The sequence below is a fragment of the Mobula birostris genome, chromosome 12 (genome assembly GCF_030028105.1).
Source record: "Mobula birostris isolate sMobBir1 chromosome 12, sMobBir1.hap1, whole genome shotgun sequence".
NCBI lineage: Eukaryota > Metazoa > Chordata > Chondrichthyes > Myliobatiformes > Myliobatidae > Mobula > Mobula birostris.
In genome coordinates, this window is record NC_092381.1 from 46,213,324 (window position 1) to 46,233,578 (window position 20,255).

General features: G+C 38.1%; 1 protein-coding gene across 5 annotated transcripts in view; it reads left to right on the plus strand.

Moving 5' to 3' along the window:
* The window catches only part of LOC140205890 (terminal uridylyltransferase 4-like), a 72,071-nt gene that overhangs the window by 23,310 nt on the left and 28,506 nt on the right, over window positions 1–20,255 (plus strand). For all 5 annotated transcript variants that reach the window (XM_072273734.1, XM_072273737.1, XM_072273733.1 and 2 more), the window contains 10 exons: window positions 617–705; window positions 1,471–1,522; window positions 3,138–3,207; window positions 9,073–9,199; window positions 11,038–11,157; window positions 12,347–12,574; window positions 13,928–14,102; window positions 16,632–17,455; window positions 18,767–18,917; window positions 20,050–20,130. In XM_072273734.1, coding sequence (XP_072129835.1) covers window positions 617–705; window positions 1,471–1,522; window positions 3,138–3,207; window positions 9,073–9,199; window positions 11,038–11,157; window positions 12,347–12,574; window positions 13,928–14,102; window positions 16,632–17,455; window positions 18,767–18,917; window positions 20,050–20,130 — 1,917 coding nt within the window. The remainder of the gene's footprint in view (window positions 1–616; window positions 706–1,470; window positions 1,523–3,137; window positions 3,208–9,072; window positions 9,200–11,037; window positions 11,158–12,346; window positions 12,575–13,927; window positions 14,103–16,631; window positions 17,456–18,766; window positions 18,918–20,049; window positions 20,131–20,255) is intronic.

The window sequence follows — 20,255 nt, forward strand, 5'->3', positions numbered from 1 at the left end:
CTGATTTGTAATATATGTTTTTATCATAGATTAAGCGAGGACATCCAGGGAAGAGATTGTCTAGAGGTTGATAATATCCTTGTTTACATTAAAAAGCACATGCCAAACGTGTAAATTTGAAAAAGAGAGATAATTATACTTTGTTAATTAAAATGAATTCAAGTAAGCTGGGAGAAGAGAAGTTCCATTGGGAATCACCAAGATTAGTAAAGGTCTACTGCTAAGTTTCATGACTGTAGCAATTATTCGAATCTAAGAAGCAGAGGATCCAATCAATCATCATGGTAGGATTATATCTGGTGCTTGTAATAAGAGTGAGGTTATATGCTAATTGGCAATAAATTGAAGTAAGCCAAGATGTCAAGTTTTGTTTCAAAATGTGAAAGGTAATCTCTAGAAGTTATGAGATGCTGTTTATTAAAAAGTATCACAAGGAGCAATCACTAGAGGATTGGCTCACTTTGTACAAGAAACAAAAGAAGTTCTTAAGTTTTACAAGTGTCCTTTATTTTAGCATCAGTGTGCTACAAGTATAGAAGGAACATCAAAGCTCCAAAGTGTTCAGTTAAAGGTAAATCAGATGAACTAAGCCTGTTGTTTGTATTTTGTTTTACAGATTGTTCACTCAGGTTGTATGGTTCATGTCTTACAAGATTTGCTTTCAAAACCAGTGACATCAACGTTGATGTGAAATTCCCCTCTCATGTATGTGATGCTAAATATTTCCAATAATATTTTTCAATGTGTGGAAAAATGATCATTTAATCAATATATTCTGAATGCATGATGTTACTATTTTAACCAGCATTGTGGACCACAGAACTGTAGTTCCTTGTCTTCAATCCCAGCATCTATACTCATCTAAAATTAATAGTTGTTTCTAAAATGCTTTTGTTTTTTCATCCACGATTGGTAAAAAAGTCACAAAGCAACATAATCTCTCCCAAAGACATTCACAGTCGAACATAGCAGGCAGAAGAGGAACTTGACTTGTTTTTGGAAGTTTTTTTCATGCCCCTAATCTCAATTCTTTTCTTTGAGGGGATGGAACAGAGACATCTTGCCTATCAAACAGACATGGAAGTAAAAGGGAAGTGTGCAATTATTCTGATAAAGGACTTTGTGTTTAAGAATCTATGAAATCTTTTAAGAAGTCTGGATTTCAAGACTCAAATACATTTATTATCAAAGAATGTACGAATTATACAACCTTGAGCTTGTTCACAGTTAACCACAAAGCAAGAAACCAGAAAGAACCAAATTTAAAGGGAAAAAAAAAGAATAAAAATAAAAGACAACACTTGATGTGCAAGATTCAGTACAGATCCAAAACTTATGCATCCCAAGAAATCAAAGACAACGTTTCTTCCAAGATCCACATTTTGTATTATAGAATTGTTTTAAATGCTGTTTTGGTTCTTTCTGTTCATTGTGAAAATTAAGTTTTGTTTATGATTGTTTCTGTTTCAGTTAAATCAGCCTGATGTTTTGATACAAGTTCTGGACATTATTAAAGAGAGCTGTAAGTTTTCTGACTGACTTTGATGATTTTAAAGCTTTGACTATTGTAAACGCCTAAGGCTTTATTGCAAGCATTGGGTGATCTCACAAAGTGAGTCCCAGTTCTGAGATGTTATTGTCAACAGCAAATCCCATCACACCACTGAAACTTAAATTCATGCAGTTAAGCGAAATGGTTGCAACAGTAATGTTACTCGTATTTTCGGAAAGGGAGTCCTTATCCTAACTCCATGTGATATCTGATCCATACAATGTGTCTGACTTTTAACTGTTCCCACCTGAATATTAAGACAGTTTAGAAGTGTAAAAGAAAAATCTTAAAATAAATTATTAAAGAAAATGTTTTTACAACTCAAATATATTTTTTTAAAAAGCATAAATGCTTCCAAATGATTTTTATACATGATGTTTCAGCGTGTTTTTTAAATTTGTTACCATTTGAGAAAAGAAGGATGTGATGTGATAAATTGCTGCTGTTTAGTTTCTGAAAGATAACTTACCATGGGGGGGAAGGGGGATCAAATTTGCCTCATTTGAAATAATACCAATTAATGTGCTCTGTGTTTCAGGCAGGGTAAGTTTACACACACTTGTGAAATAACATTTTGATCTTTAGTTGGACAATATAGAGAATTGGCTTCTTGTAGAAACAGCAGAAGCCTTGGGAGCAGATGATTTCAAATGCGTATTAGATTTAGAAAATACTAATTCAGAATATAACACATAATAATTTGTGCTGAGCTTTGTTTGACAAAGAAAAAGTACATTTGAAGATAAAGCCTTCAGATCCAGAACAGAACCCATGATCTGAAATGCTGAGCTGCCTGCATTAGGCATTGAGGAAATAAGCACCACTTCTAGGCCAATATCCTCAGCAATGAAGTCCCATCAAAATTCATTTGGCTGTTCTGAGCAGGCAAAGTAACTTTGAAGCCTGATTGAAACAAATGCTCTGCTCTGAGCTCTGTGCTGGAAAGATGCCAGGTTGACATGGGTAAAGATAAAAGGATGTTGTTAAAGCCCCGAAGAAATGCAACACTCTCAGTGACTCCTTGAAACCTCTGGCACATGACCATAGTGAAGACTGAACATTTGAGATGCTACCGTGGACCTCAAAGACAAACAAAGAGAATATCTAAAGGCCTTGGCCAAGGACAGAAAGAGTGAACCATTTCATTAACTACTAACATACCTGCCCTGTGAATCACCGCATAACACTATTTATGGATGAGTCTGTTGTTCCCACATTGGCCTCATTAGATACCTCAGAACCCATAAAACTAAAGAAGAAGTTAGTCATCCTCTATCCCAAGGAAATAACAGAAAAGAAGAATTTAAAAAATGTTAATTATAAGTCTTTGTTTGAGAACTTACTTACTGGATAGATGATCAATGAAGTTTTCTGAAAACTGATATATAAAGATTGATCCACCATCAATGTATCATATTTGTCAGTTAAAGTTAACTTCAAATGTTTAGCAGAATATCTACTCTGAGTGTTGCACACATATCAGCAATAACAATAGTAGGATTTTAACCTTAATTATTTGTTATTTCTTTAATTCAGACAGATTGTTCTTGCAGTTATCTTTAAAATATTTTATGTTACCTTCTAGCTTTATATTCAGATGTCGAGTCCGATTTCCATGCCAAAGTTCCAATTATATGCTGTAGAGATATAAAAAGGTTTGTGTTAACTGCTGTTACATGAAATACTAATTATACAACTTAATGTTTGCTGAAGCTTCTTGCTTGATATTTTAAATATATGGAAGGTACCATTTAATTGACTTTATGCAGCGAAGAATGACCTGTAGGGATCTAAATTTCAACTGTCCATTCAGATAAAAGGTTTTCGATCATCAGTTTCCTCTTGTGGCCCAGTGAGCTAATCTCATCTTCCCATATTTACTCATAGCCTTCCAAACCTGTCTTACGCATGTACCTATCCAGATAGCTATTAAATGTTGCTAATGTGCCTGGGTCAAACACTATTTCTGGTAGCTTATTCCAAATACACAACACCCTTTGTATGAAGAAACTGTCCCAGATGTTCTTTTTAAGTTTCTTGGCTCTGGTCTTAAACCTATCCCCTCTTGTTTTTTTGCACTCCTTCCATAGAGATTTTTTAAAAATATGCTTTCACTCTATGTAGGCCTTTCATGACCTTATTTAGCCAGAGAATGGTTAATCTGTGGAATTTGTTGCCATAGGTGGCTATGTAGGCCAAGTCATTAGGTATGTTTAAGGCAGAGTTTGACAGATTCTTGATTAGTCAGGGCATGAAGGGATATGGAAGACAGCAGGAGATTGGGGCTGAGAGGGAAATGGATCAGCCATGGGTGGAATGGCAGAGCAGACTCGATGGGCCAATTGGCTCAATTCTGCTGCTATATCTTATGGTCTTATTTACGTATTAGGCCAGTCCTCAATCTCCTGAATAAAGTACTAGTCTACACAACTTTTCTTTGTAACTCAGGTGCTCAAATCCAGACAACATCCTGGTAAATGTTTTCTGCGGTCTTTCTAGTTTAATAACATTCTTGTGTCCACAGTCCCGAGAAGATGCCAGATTGTTTGCAGGGAGGGAGAGTTTAAAGGAAGTGAGCAGTGGGGGGGGCAGTTGGCATATTGGATTGTGAATTATTTGGCATTTCGCGAGGACCAATAAAAAAAAATCTTAGGTTTAAAGTGAGTGGCCATTGTGCGAGTGTGCCAGTGTTGGAGTTGGGAGGTGAGGCTTTGGTTCATCAAGACTTTGGTGAGGAAAGCCTAGACCATAGGTAGATTTTTTTAAAAAAATTATTCATTTCTTTCTTTTTCTTGCTATTGCACGTTTAGAGCAGTGGGAGTGCCAGACAGGATACTGGAATGCTCCTCTTGAAGGATGTGGGAAGGCGGGCAGACCCCTAGTGTCCCTGATAACTATACCCTCAAGAAGTGCATCAAGTTGCAGCTTTTAACAATCCACAGTAGGGAGCTGGCGCTGGAACTGGATGAACTCCGGCTCATTCAGGAGGCTGAGGGGTTGATAGACAGGACTTAAAGAGAGGTAGTTACACCCAAGGTGCAGGGCACAGGTAAGCAGGTGACTATCAGGAGAGGAAAAGGAATTACATTGCAAGCAGTATTGTAGGAAAGGTGAATGAACTTCGAGGATGGATCAGTATGTAGAATTGACATTGTAGCCATTGCTGAGACTTGGTTGCAGGAGGGGCAGGGCTGGCAGCTCAATGTTCCTTGGTTCTGTTGTTTTACATGTGATTGAGTGGGAGGGATGGCATTACTAAACAGAGAAGTGTTCATGGCAGTGCTCAGACAGAACAGACTAGAGAGCTTGTCCAGTGAGGCTTTCTTGTTAGTAATGAGGAATAAGAAAGATATGCCCATGTTAATGGGATTATATTATAGATCACACTACAGTTTGTGGGATTTAGAGGAGCAAATTTATAGAGACATCGCAGACTGTTGCAAGAAACAGAAGGTTGTGATAGTGGCACACACAAAATGGTGGAGGAACTTCGCAGGCCAGGCAGCATCTATGGAAAAGAGTACAGTTGACATTTTGGGCCCGAAGAGTCTTGGCCCACAACGTCGACTGTACTCTTTTCCATAGATGCTGATTGGCCTGCTGAGTTCCTCCAGTATTTTGTGTGTGTTGCTTGGATTTCCAGCATCTGTAGATTCTCTCTTCTTTGAGGTTATGGTAGTAGGTGATTTTACGTTCACATATTGATTTGGACTCCCATACTGTAAAAAGACTGGATGGGGTAAAGTTTGTCAAATGTGTTCAGGAAGGTTTCCTTAATCAGTACATAGAAGTCCAAACTACAGAGAATGTAATTCTAGATTTCCTATGAAGGAATGAGACAGGGCAGGTGACTGAAGTATGTGTAGGGGAACGTTTTGCATCTAGTGCCATTAGTTTCAAGATAATTATGGAAAAGGATCGGTCTGGTCCTCAGATTGAGATTCTAAATTGGAGAAAGACCTATTTTGATGGCGTCAGAAAGGATCTGGCAGATGTGGATTGGGACAAGTTGTCTTCTGGCTAAGATGTACTTGGTAGGTGGGAGGCCTTCAAAAGTGAAATTTTGAGAGTTTGTATATTCCCGTCAGAATAAAAGGCAAGGGTAACAAGTTTAGGGACCCTTGGTTTTCGAGAGATATTGAGGCTCTGGTTAAGAAAAGAAGGTGGTGATAGCAAGTATAGGCAAGCATGAACAAATTAGGTACTTGAAGTTAATAAAAAATGCAAGAGAACACTTGCATTAATCAGGAAAGCAAAAAGAAGACATGAGGTTGCTGTAGCAAACAAAGTGGAGGAGAATCCTGAGACTTCTACAGGTATATTAAGAACAAAAGGATAGTGAGGGATAAAAATGGTTCTTTGGAAGACCAGAGTGGTAATCTTTGCGTGGAGCTGAAAGAGATGGGGGAGATCTTAAATGGAATTTTTGCATCTGTATTTACTCTGGAGATGGACACAGAGTCTATTGATGCAAAGCAATACAGCAGTGAGGTCATGAACCCTATACGGATTACAGAGGAGGAGGTGCTTGCTGTCTTGAAGCAAATTAGGATGGATAAATCCTCAGGGCCTGACAATGTGTTTGCTCAGACCCTTAGGAAAGCTAGTGCAGAAGTTGCAGGGGCTCTAAGAATAGACCAGGAAATTATAGGCCGGTGAGCCTGACATCAGTAGCGGGAAAGATATTGGAAGGTATTCTGAGGGACCAGGTTGATAAGTATTTGGATAGCCAGGGATTGATTAAGGATAGTCAATGTTGCTTTGTGCATGGTAAGTCCTGTTTAACCATGCTTTTAGAGTTTTTTTGAGGAAGTTACCAGGAAAGCTGATGAAGATGAGGCAGTGGATATCATCTATGTGGACTTTAGCGAGGCCTTTGATGAGGTCCCATTAGGAGGTTGGTCAAGAAGGTTCAGTTGCTTGGCATTCAAGAAAAGGTAGTAAATTGGATTAGACATTGGCTTTGCGGAAGAAGCCAGAGAGCAGTAGTGGATGGTTGCCTCTCTGACAGGAAGCCTGTGATTGGTAGAGTGCCGCAGGGATCGATTCTGATCCATTATTATTTGTTGTCTATATTAGTGATTTGGATGATAATGTGGTAAACTGGATCAGCACATTTACAGATGACATCAGAGTTTGGGGTGTAGTGGACAATGAGGAAGACTTTCAAAGCTTACAGCAGCATCTAGACTGGCTGGTAAAATGGGCTGAAAATTGGCAGATGGAATTTAATGCAGACAAGGTTGAGGTGTTGCACTTTGGGAAGGATAACCTGGGTGGATTTTACACAGTGAGCAGTGGGGCACTGAGGAGTGTGGTAGAGCAGAGGGCTCTGGGAATACCGTCCACAATTCCTTGAAAGTGGCGTCACAAGTAGAGAGGGTTGTGAAGAAAGCTTTTGGCACATTGACCTTCCTGTATTGAGTACTGGAGTTAGGATGTTATGTTGAAATTGTATAAGACGTTGGTGATGCCTAATTTGGAGTATTGTATGTAGTTCTGGTCACCTGCCTACAGGAGAGATTGAAATAAGATTGAAAGACTGCAGCAAGAATTTACAAGAATGTTTCCAGGACTTGAGGTCCTGAGGTATAGGGAAAGGGGTTGGACTTTAAAGGTGAGGACTTTATTCCCTAGAATGTAGAGGATTTGAGGGGAGATTTGACAGAGATGTACAAAACCATGAGAGGTATGGACAAGTTAAATGCAAGCAGGCTTTCACTGAGGTTGGCTGACACTAGATAAGGGTTAAGGGTGAAAGATGTAATGTTTAAGGGTAACATGAAGGGGGAATGTCTTCACTCAGAGGGTGCTGAGTGTATAAAATAAGCTGCCAGGGCAAGTGGTGGCTGCATGGTTGATTTCAACATTTGAGAGAAATTTGGATAGTTACATGGATGGGAGGTGTATGAAGGGCTATGGTCTGGCTGCAGATCAATGGAACTAGGCAGATTAATGTTTCGGTGCTAGCTAGGTGTGCCAAAGGGCTTGTTTCTGTGATGCTGTGTTCTATGACTCTATGACAATGTAACCAAAATACACACAATACTCTTACGTGTAGTTTCACCAGCTTCTTTTATAATTACAATGTAACTTCCTAACTCTATACTCATCGTCCTGACTGATGAATGCCAGAATACTAAACACCTTCTTTAACAGCCTTTCGACCTGTGAGGCAGTTTTTCAGCAAACTATGCATTTGCACTGCTAAATCCTCTCTGGGGCCCTACCCTGGATGAACACCATTGTATTTATCTGGATTGACAGCCAGTTACCAATCCCCAGCCTACGTATCTAGCTGACCAAGATCCCCCTGTAATTTTTCATAATCTTCTACACAATTTACAGCACTACCTATTTTAGTATAATTCGCAAACTACCATGCCTTGCACATTCACATCAAGTTGTCTATATAAATTACAAACAACAAAGGTTCCAGCACCAGCTCCTGTAGAACACTGCTAGACACAGGCCTCCAATCTGAGAGCCATCACCCTCTGCTTCTTACAACTGAGCCAATAAGAATCCAGTCGGCCAGCTCCCCCTGGATCCCATGCAATCTCACTTTTCAAAATAGCCTGTCATGAAGGACCTTGCTAAACTGTATAGAGACAACGTCCACTACCCTACTATCACCTTGGTTACCCCCTCGCATGTTCTTTCAGATGTAAAAAAAACATACCAGACTGAAGGAGGACAGGAAAGTTCCAGTTTCCTGGATTACATTTATTCACGAATCAAAACAATGAAAGGAAATTATCTTATGAATCAAATGCTAGTTTTGAGACTTTGTAGCAGTCAAAATGTGCACATAATTTTCAATATGCCATCAGTGGCTATACTTTAGAAGTTCTTCATTAGCAGTAAAATACTTTGGGACCACTTGCAGTCTTGAATGTTCTAAATTAATCTAGATCCTTTCTGTTGTAATTATCAGATCCCTTTTTTGCATGTTTACCCCAATGCTCCAAATTACAACCCTATTGTAAACTGTGAAAACATATTTCTTCTCTAACCTTCATTAAATGCTTATTTATAGGGATGAGATTCAGAGAATAGATTGCAATTTTCCAAACCAGAGCTCTCTCCATATACTATTACTGTAACTGATCTACTGTTGCACACACAAAATGCTGGTGGAACGCAGCAGGCCAGGCAGCATCTATAGGAAGAGGTACAGTCGATGTTTCGGGCCGAGACCCTTCGTCAGGCATGTACATACTTTGATACCTGATCAAGGGTCTCGGCCTGAAACGCTGACTGTACCTCTTCCTATAGATGTTGCCTGGCCTGCTGTGTTCCACCGGCATTTTGTGTGTGTCGCTTAAATTTCCAGCATCTGCAGATTTCTTCGTGTTTGTGTGATCTACTGTCAGCTGTTTTTCTTTTTTCTCCAAATTTGCAAACTAGGTAGCAAATCTACTAACTAGAAAAAATGGACAAATGCAAAAAAAAAGTTTGTTCTTTTAAATGCAGTACCTGTAGAAAGTACTTACACACTTTGTTCTCTTCAACTGCAGTGGACTGATTTGTAAAGTTAGTGCAGGGAATGATATGGCCTGCCTTACTACAAATCTCTTGGCAACACTGGTTAAACTGGAGCCGCGACTGATCCCACTGGTTTTAGCCTTTCGGTGTTGGGCAAGAGTGAGTATTTTCGTTTTCTGCAAACTATTGATCTAAATAATAGAAGTGAAAATTAGAATTTAAAGTAAAAAGAAAGTTGTGAACTGAATCTTTATTGAAGAGTTTCACAATAAAAGTATTTCAGTTATTAAAGGTTAAAGGTTACAGATAAGTCAGCCAAGTAGTTCAGGTTAAAACTTTCACTCTGGAATTAGTTACTGAAAATGAATTTTGCAGGAAAGTAAAAGTTATGATGATTACTTGTCTTAAATCCCATACCTGAATTGTAATACAATATTGTACTAAAAATAATACAAAATCTGAAAACTGAAATGGAATTCCTGACGTGCTGCAGAATATTAACAAGAGAGAGTGGCTTTTTTCAGCATACTTAGATTGTGCTGAGCAGTCTTTTAAAGTTGCCTCTTCACTACTATATTTCTAAAAAGGAACTATCTCTGACTTGCAAATTCTAGGAATAGCTTTTGTCATCCTCTTACTGCCTTGTTATGAGTTACCCAGGCATTCATCCTTGGCCTTGTCCACCTCTTCATTGGTATGTTGTCCTTTGGTAATTCTATCCAGACACAGTTAGTTCTGCTATATGATGCAATAGTTACATTCCTGAGAAGCTTGGCTTTATAGAAAGTTGTGTAATGCAAATTGTGTTCCCTAATCTGTCAATTGCTTTATAACCAGATTGCATTATGGAAACTCATGTTGTTGCAAAACTAACTGTTACTGATTCAGCTTCCACTGAATTACTGATGACCCTAAATCTCTATCACCTTTCTGGAGCCCTTTATTGATGATGTATTTTAAACCAAATGGCCTCAAAACATAGAGCTGTTTGGCTAAACACTGAAATGATCCAATATCTATTATGGCATCTACAGCTTTATCATTGGCTCTTTTGGCATCTGTAGCTAGACTTCATGTTTCACTCTAAATAATCTTAGTTTATCAAACTCAGTTGTGCTTATTCAGTTCTGTATGAGATCCATTATACTGTGCTTTCCTGACCACATTTAAAATCCAAAATTCCACCATTGCTTAAACCCTTTTGAAATATCCCTGAGACCAAGATTTTTCTGCTCCTGGTTCTTGTGCTTTCCTCCTCCTCTTGCCCAGATATTGAAGACATGCTTTCAATTTAATTTTGCTGTCCTAAGTTTCATAGGAATGTAAATATTGCATCATATAGCAGAACTGCCTGTGGCTGGATAGAATTGTCAAAGGGCAACAAACAAATGAAGAAGCTTGTAACACACTCTTGCAACACACACAAATGCTGGAGGAACTCAGCCGGTCAGGCAGCATCTATGGAAATGGTCCTTCATCTTGTCTTGGGCCTGAAACGTGGACTTTCCATTGATGCCACCTGACCTGCTGAGTTCCTCCAGCAGTTTGTGTGTGTTGCTTTGGATTTCCAGTACCTGCAGGATCTCTTGTGTTACTAATCTCTTTTCACACTTGCCATTTTTCTGATCTTGGTTCTTGTGCTTTCTTCCTCCTTTTGCCCAGATGTTGAAGATGTGCTTTCAATTTCATTTTGCTGTCAGATGCTTCCTCCGAGTATCTTTTGCCTTGCAATTTTCCTGTGTTTTTAGATCTTCTTTAGAACCCATCTCTTTGACTAAGTTTTTTGTAACTTCTTTTGCTTTCCTTAAATTTCAATGAGATGGCTTAACCTCATGATTTATAGGTCACGTATAAATGTTGTTGTCCAACATTTAACTTTTATCAGCATTTTTAAGGAGTTGGAACAATATTTTTGTCCGATTTATGAAATAATTTATATTGTATTATACTGTAACTACAGTTAACTATTTAAGATTTGTAATACCTTTTGATTTTAGATTTGTCATATAGATTGCCAAGCAGAAGGTGGCATTCCCTCATATTCATTTACATTGATGGTAATCTTCTTTCTTCAACAAAGACAAGAGCCTCTTTTACCTGCTTACTTGGGCTCATGGGTGAGAATTAGTAATATTTTTTTCTTTGAGAAGAGAGCTTACTCTTTTGTTTTCCTTGATATCCATATGTAACTTCAATAGTTTAGTTTCATTTAATATCAGAGAAATGTATACAATATACATCCTGAAAATCTTGATCTTCGCAGACATCCATGAAAACAGAAGAGTGCCCCAAAGGATGAGTGATGGTTAAAATGTTAGAACCCCTCCCCCCCCACTTCCACATCCCCACACACAAACAACAACAAAGCAACAACCCTCCCCCACCTACTTCAGCAAAAAAAAAATCAGCAACCTCCACCCACTAAGCATGCAATAGCAAAGTCCCCAATAAAGACCATGATCTACAGTACAACAAAAACTAAGCGTTCATCTGACAATTTGGCATTCCACAGTGTCTCCCCTCCCCCTCCCCCTCTCCCTAAAAAGAAGGAAAAAGAGGTGTCCCCTTTCGCAGGGAGACTTAATAAAACAGCTTGCTGATTTGTAATGATAAAGTCTGTCACGCCATTCTTTTTGAGGTCTCTGACCCAAGTATCAGCAACAAACTCTCTTTCATCAATGAGAGAGAGAGTGAGAGCAAGAGCATGCAGCTTAGGGAGAACAGAGCCTCTGACAGCTGATCCACTGCTCTCGATGTTTTGTTTACTCCTGCAACACTTCAGTCAGCGGCACTGGCATAGAATTAACCCATCCACAGGACCGCGAAACCTTGAAACCCTGAAGGTGCACTTGTCCTCTAGGCTGTGTCCTTGGGATTTCAAAAAGTGGGGATCCCAGGGGTCATGAGCCCCTGGGAGCAGGTCCCACCACCACAAAGAGCCAAAGTCTGAGTGTAACTCTGGGTTCAATAGAACCCCATCCACCCGGAAAGGAAAAAGAGAGACATCAAGGGTAGAAATTGAGCTGTTTCCACAGATGAGCTTGGAGGAGTTGCTATTGGACACCATCGTAGCTCTACCCCACTTGGCTCAGTTATTTAAATGTGATGGAAATATCAATTCTCATGGCTACTCCTGGCACGAAAACTATCTACATTTCTCTATTTACTTCTGTAAAGTATCTATTTAAGTATCAGTATTCATTGTGCAAGTGTTAGATTTATTTACTGTATGTTCCATAATCTATGCTGTCAGTTTGATTTTTGAGATAATGCAGGAGTTTTATATTATTATCTTCCACGAATTAGATTGAAGGCTTTGACTTGAAAAAGATCGATGAGTATCACCTGAAGGGAATACAAAATGATGAATATGTTTTGTGGGAACACAGACCAGCAGGTTCTGGAGAATCAAAAAGCATAAACAGTGGAGATGGAAAAAGCTTAAATAAAATCGATAACAGAAAATGTAACAGAAAGATGGAAAGCAGTGAATCCAATGCCCAAAATAATTCACTGAAGGAAAAACAAGGCAGAGTAAGTGCAGTACTGTTTTTTTGTGTTTTAATAGTTTTTCCTTTTATAATTAATATTCTGTAATATTGCTTAAGTTTTTGGTACTTCGGTTTTTGTTTGCAATACAGACTTAAATGATTTTGCTCATCGAGTCCATGACATTTCTGCAGAACTCATCAGTTTTATCGCCTTTGCTACTAAATTCCACTCTGCCCTCAAAGTCAGTTGGACTATTTCTGATACTTCTCTGTCTTTCTGGATCTCTCCATCTCTGAGGAGACAAACTATCCACCGATCTGTATTATAAACCTACTGACTCCCATAGACACCTTAACTACACCTCCTCGCAACCTGTCTCCTACGAAGACACCATATCTTTCTTCCAGTTTCTCTACCTGCATTGAATTTGTTCTCATGACGAAGCATTCCATTTTGAAATACCCTTTTGTTTGAGGGAGTGTGGTTTCCTGTCTACTGTGGTTGATGGAACCCTCAGTCACATTTCATCCATTTCCGGGAAGACTGTTCTCAGCAGCCTCCTCCTCCCAGAAAGAATAGACGTGGGAGCTTCCTTGATCTTCAAATTCACCCCATAGGGGTCTGAATCCTTCAATATTTCCACCAGCTGCAAGGAGATCCCACCTCAGTTACATCTTTCCCTCTCCTAGCCTTTCTGCTTTCCACAGGATCACTCTCTGGTTCACTCATTCCTCCACACCTGCTGCTCCCCAACTCCTGGTACTTTCCCCTGAAACTATTGGATGTCCCTACACCTCTTCTCTTAGATCCAGGGATCTAAATGGCCCTTCCATTCACATGCAGCTCCTCTATCCTGGCCTATTGCATTCAGTGCTCTCAATGTCGCCTCTTCTAAACTTGAGAGACCAAGCTCAGACGAGGCGACTGTTTTGTGAAACACTTAGTGTCTGTAATGACCATCTTGAGCTTTCAGTTGCATGTCACTTTAATTCCCATTCCATTCTCAGAACAGCCTGTCTGTCCTTGGCCTGGCCAAAAGCAACTGGAAGAACAGTGCCTCATATTCCACTTGGATAGACTACAACCCAATGATGTGAACATTTTTTTTCTTACTTAACCACTTCTCTTGTGCTCGTCCTCTTCCACTCCTAGGTTCTTTTTCCTTTTTTTCACCTTGACCACTTACAGCCCTGCTGTCCTTCACTTGTACCCTCTCCATTTCTTAGATTCATTACCATTGTCTACCTAGTTCTATCTGTCTATCACCCAAACTCCCCTCCTTCTGGGTTTCTTGTTCTTTGGCCTACCCTTCCAATTTTCTTCCCCATCTGGTTTTATCTGCTCATCATCTCTCCCTTACCTGTCATGCACCAACACTTTCTCATTTTTTTTTAGGCTGCATTGAAGTTTGGTTCACCACACCAGGTTTCAGTTGGACGCCTCTGGCTAGAATTATTGAAATTTTACACGCTAGAGTTTGCGTTGGAAGAATATGTCATCTGTATACGGGTAAAAGATCTTGTAACAAGAGAACACAAAAACTGGCCAAAGAGGAGAATGGCCATTGAGGGTAATTAAACAATTATTTCTTAAATAATAATACGTTTAATAAATGAAAAGTTGATCTAATCAATACTTAGTTTCTAATAAAATGAATCTTGGAAAATCTCAAAATTGACAATAGTAAAGTGCTACAAAATTTCTGAGGGTTAAGTTTGAGATTTTGAAGATTAGTATTAAGATGAGATGTCCATTATTAGTGAAGAAACCTCCTATGCTAAAACCAGTCCTTGTTATTCAGAATATCAGTTCGGTTCAGTGGTAACACACCCAGTTCTAAAGCAACAACCTTCTTTCAAGCCTTGAATGCAGAGTCCAGATTGATTCTTGGTGCAAACAGATCGACAAGACCAATGAAACATGGTTTATGCTGTTAAGGGATTAAATTGTATTAAAATAACATTTATAAAATATACTTAGAATATGGCTTTCTATGTTAAGAATTTCCCGTTTAGAAACTAGAAAAGTCCCTCAAACTGGTTCACCATTCATAAAGATCGTGGTTTCTATTGTCTAACTCCATTTACATATTTTTGTCTACTATCTTATAATACCAAGGAAGTAATTTCCTAGGCACACCCTCAGTGTGTGAAGGCTGCTTTTAAGACTGGGTGATAACTGCACACTAATGTACACTCTACATTTAGTGCCCATGATCATTTGGATAAAAAGTTTCTATATTTGGTGTACAGAAATAAGACATTGTAATTCTGGTATTAACTATAATAATACACTTAAAACTAATTTACTCCACTGATGAATGTTTGTATTTTGAGGACTGAAGAGGTAGGACAGGGTGGGTGGATGATTTTTACTGATTATGCAGCCTCTATGTAAGTTTGAGCACTGCAATTGCATTGAATATTGATTACATTGTATTGATTTCAGTGTGATCTAACTCCCTTCATAGAAGTACAATGAGAAACAAAGGAAATGTTTGAGTGGTCAGGTTCATTTTATTCAATAGGGAATTAATAGTTGTGATTTTCTTCTCTTTTAACTTCTATGAATTGAAGTCTGTTCTTGGCAAACTCAAACGTATTCAATCCATATGCCGTCATTGCTCAGGATGGAAAACATTAAGTTGTTCTAAAGACACATTAGCCAGCTGGTGGCGTAGTGGTATCAGCGCCAGACTTTGGAGCAAAGGCTCCGGAATTTGAATCCAGCTGGCTCCCTTGCACGCTTTCCATCCGTGCTGGGTTGCGTGTCGAGCTAGTAACTCGGCCTCGTAAAAATAAGAAAGCCTGCTAAAAAAAACGGCGTCATGATGACGTCCCAATGACTCCACTCGGAGTTAAGGGCTTTCTTCAAAGACACATTACATAGAAACATAGAAACATAGAAAATAGGTGCAGGAGTAGGCCATTCGGCCCTTCGAGCCTGCATCGCCATGGCTGATCATCCAACTCAGAACCCCGCCCCAGCCTTCCCTCCATACCCCGACCCCCCCGTAGCCACAAGGGCCATATCTAACTCCCTCTTAAATATAGCCAATGAACTGGCCTCAACTGTTTCCTGTGGCAGAGAATTCCACAGATTCACCACTCTCTGTGTGAAGAAATTTTTCCTAATCTCGGTCCTAAAAGGCTTCCCCTCTATCCTCAAACTGTGACCCCTCATTCTGGACTTCCCCAACATCGGGAACAATCTTCCTGCATCTAGCCTGTCCAATCCCTTTAGGATCTTATACGTTTCAATCAGATCTCCCCTCAATCTTCTAAATTCCAATGATTACAAGCCCAGTTCATCCAGTCTTTCTTCATATGAAAGTCCTGCCATCCCAGGAATCAATCTAGTGAACCTTCTCTGTACTCCCTCTATGGCAAGGATGTCTTTCCTCAGATTAGGGGACCAAAATTGCACACAATACTCCAGGTGTGGTCTCACCAAGGCCTTGTACAACTGCGGTAGTACCTTCCTGCTCCTGTACTCAAATCCTCTTGCTATAAATGCCAGCATACCATTCGCCTTTTTCACCGCCTGCTGTACCTGCATGCCCTTACTGTTAGCTTTTTCTTAATTTGAGTGTTTCTCCTTTTAATTTATTTTAGTTCTGCTATATTGGCCTTTCAAATTTTACTTATAATTCTGTGTACCATCTTCTAACTGTAAAATAATAGTTGTTCCTAATCCAGTACAGATGATATATAGGCTGATGAGAGGTGAAAAAAAGACTGATATTTATATTTCCTCGATAGTTCTGTTGGAATTCAGAGTTTATTGTGCTGTTTTGGTAAATACTGAGGTCATATTGGTAAATTACTTATACTAATTTTCCAGCAGAAAACATAACACATCGAAGTGAAATAATTTGAATTGAAATTTCTGCTTTTCAAAGGAACATATTTTTGTTTGCACTTTCTTTAAAAAAAAATCAGAAATGTTAAACTTTATTTAACCTTGTTTCATGGCAACATTCAGGCAAATAATATCTTAAATTTTTAAGAACTGTGCTAAAAATGTCATTGTATGCATTAAAAGTATACATAATTAGTTTTAAAGATACTGGGAAACTTAATACTGTTTTTTTTAACAGACCCTTTTGCACTAAAGAGAAATATTGCTCGGAGTTTGAACAGCCAGATGGTGTATGAGTATATTCTGGAGCGATTTAGGACTGCATATAAATATTTTGCTTCTCGTCAAGTAAAAGATGGGATCAAAGTAAAACCAGATGCAAGGAAAAAAGGGAAAGTTTGCAATAAAAAGATTGCAAAACTGGAAGAACATCCAGGGAATTGTCGTCTGCCACAAAAGGGAACTGCTGCAGAGAGAGATATGAAAGAACATTCCTCCAATGGAGAAATGATAAATGGGACAAGTAACTGTGGAACTCTGATATTTGCTAACACAGCTGCTGAGTCTATTGAAAGTGTAAAAACAGAGCTTGAACATTTAGAATTGAAGAGTGTTTCATCTCCCACTGCTGGAATTGCAGTGAATTTGCTAAAATCTGATATGGGAAATCAAGAGACTGGCAACTGTACAACAGATGCCAATGAAAGATTGCTCAGCTGCAATTCAGTGGCGCATTCCACTAGAACTCTGAAGTTGTCTGATTCTTCAGAGATTTGTTCAAAACAAGCGGAGCTGAAAGGAACAGGATTTGTGTCTAACAGTATGGAAAATGTGATGCCACCAGCCAATTTGCAGTCACTAAGACATAAAGATAGTTGCAAACTTGAAGTACACTGCTCTGAAGGAACAAATTGCACTGCCAGTTGCATTTCAACTACCTCACAGACTTGCACAACAGAAACTGAAACTTTGAGCTGCAGTGTTGTTGATGATGTGGACAATGTGTCAGAAACAGGGGAACTGTATTATGTCTTTGAGAAAAGCATTCTAACAAATGGAAAGGCAAGTTATTATTCAGATTTGCATGAATGCATGGTGATTCATATTTTTAAAAGTACAATCTTTGAATCAACCACATATCTAGAAACAGTAAAGTCTCAATTTTGGTAACTCTTACGTTTTTTTTCAAATTTTCATTTGATGAACACACTGTTTTGAAGTGGCTGCAATGGATAGATGAGCAGTGTAGTTATACTTTGAACAATTGACACAAGTGACAATGTTCATACTAAGAATTGTCTTAACGAAAATAGAATAAAAACACTTCCCGTTAACAGTGGAAGAACAGGAAAGCAAAGCAAATTTTTAGAAAATTGCCCGTGTCAGCCCTATTTCTGGATTGGTGTTTCATTTTATTTTGGTATTGGTGTAATGAAACAATCAATAGATGAGTTTGTACTTACAGAATATTTACAGAGTAGGGAGGCCCAAATACTTCAGCCTCCACATTTCAAAGATTTCCAGTAAGGAGAAAAACTGAAAAAGTTAGGGAAGTCAACTTAATGAGCTTTTAAGATCTCAACACAGCGATGTGTTAAACTCAACTTGTTGCTTAACAATTATTTCAATTTTATATTGATGTTTTAAAATATTATTTGGAAACATGGTGAATTGGTTGAGGAAACAATAATATCACTGAAAGAAATCGGAGTATTTATCTTGCAGTAGTATTTTTTATTGATTTTTGTGTAATTTTCATTTTCCTATATGTAAATCTATATGATACAGACATTTGACCAATCCTTTGACAATTTGAGTATTTTGAATTCTTTGTAAAACAGATCAAAGTATGGTTTCTAATGGGTGATAGATGAAAAATGAGGACAGAAACTCTTAACAAAGTATTTGTCAGCTTTAAAACTAAGTAATAACCCACAAAATGAAGATCACTGCCTAGAGATTTGCTGCTCAATAAATTAAATTGTTTGCACATTCTGTGTAGTAAATACAACTTGCATATTTTCATAAAAGAGTGTTGCTAATATAGAGTGCACTTCAGTGATGGCAGTATTAGGTAGTTATATCTATTGAAGTGCTCTGGGCCAAAGTTCGTCCAGTGGATCTGGATTGGACTATAATGCACTATAGGATTTGGCAGTGCATGGCTGCTGGTAGCTGTCTATCCCACTGGATTGTAACAGCCACATAGAATGCAGTGGCAGTTCAGAATATGGAGGGACAGTCACTTGGTGAATCTGGAATCATGAAGTTCAGTTTATTTTAATGCTTAAATAACACTGAAGATTTAGCTGGGTAAACTTGCTTTTGTTTAGAATATGCTTCAAGTTAGTAAATGTTTTGTATTATATTCAGCCTCCCACGATTGTGTGCAGCATCTGCAAACGAGATGGACATTCAAAGAACGATTGCCCAGAGGACTTCAAGAAGATTGATTTGATGCCTTTGCCACCTATGATAAATAAATTTAAGCAAATTCTCGATTTAGTCTGCACTAAATGTTATGGTAGGTTCAGTGTCATCTTATAATTACTAAAGTAAGTATTGGATTAAGTAATATTTTGGGCTAAAAACATATACCTTCTTCAAAGTAGAAAAACACTGAATCAGTGGCATTCTATGACTTTATCAATCTACATGTGTCTGAAGTAAATGATTCATGTACTGCTATAAAATTGTAAATCATGTTAATTCCATGTGGATGAATCAAATCCAACTCAGTACAGTAATGTTCATTGACAAATTAGAAGTGTGAAACTGCTGTGCTATGAAATGTCTCTTGTGAAGAAGTATGATATACAGTATTATTTCCTGTACTTAAGTTTACTTTGCCTTTGCTAATTATAAAAACGTATAGTTCATAAAAACTTCTCATTAAAGTATTCCTTTCAATACACAAGGATTGAGATTTTATCTTGTGTGTTCCTGTATAGGGAAAATCAATTCCTCTGGTTTTTAATTGGTAGCTCGTTGTAGTAATTCTCCCTCATTTGTACTTTCTCCATAAAACATGTCTTTTCCAGGAGATATGAGGAAAATTGAGGATAATCTGTCTTTAAGATCTTATTGCACCAGATGTGATGCTACTTTGCCCATGCTTCTTGATTTAAGTTCTTTGTGGAATTTTTAAAAGTTTTCTTCTGCATTTTCTTTACAGGATGCATTATATGTGCTTTTCTGTTAGAAATTATAAATTCAGTGTTACCTAAAAGTTATTTTGAAATTGTGTAGATTACCAGATATCAAAAGAAAACTAATGACAGCAGAATATTTTCCTTTCTATTGAAACTACAGTCTGGTTAAATTAGAATTAAATTTCCAATCCCTCATTAGTTGACAGTATCAATATTACACAAATGAAATAGAAGAAAACTGAAATGACACAATGTGTATTAGAAAAAAGAACAAATCTTATGGTTTGGTTTTCAAAAGAAGATGTAGAATTTATTACATAGATTGCAGATCTATGTATATTTTCATACGTGGAGAATAAATAAATGAGGAAGCAACACAAGCTTTCTTTGGAATCCAATGGTAATTGAATGTTTTTATGCCAATACAGCTCATGTGGACATCTGGTTTTATTCATTTGTTGAAATGTAGATAAAACTTGGTGTATAATTAAATTTTGATTTCAGATGAACTGTCACCTCTGGAGGAGCAAAATCGGGAACAAACCCTAGCAAGTTTGGAAAGATTTATTCGGAAGGAATTTGATGGTAAGTTCAAGATTAGAGATTCATTGTCTTTATCCTTCTGAGCTCCTCACATCTTATAAATATTCCACCAACTCCTGAATGATTTATCATCCAGAGAAAATCTGGAAAGATATGTTAGGAAACAA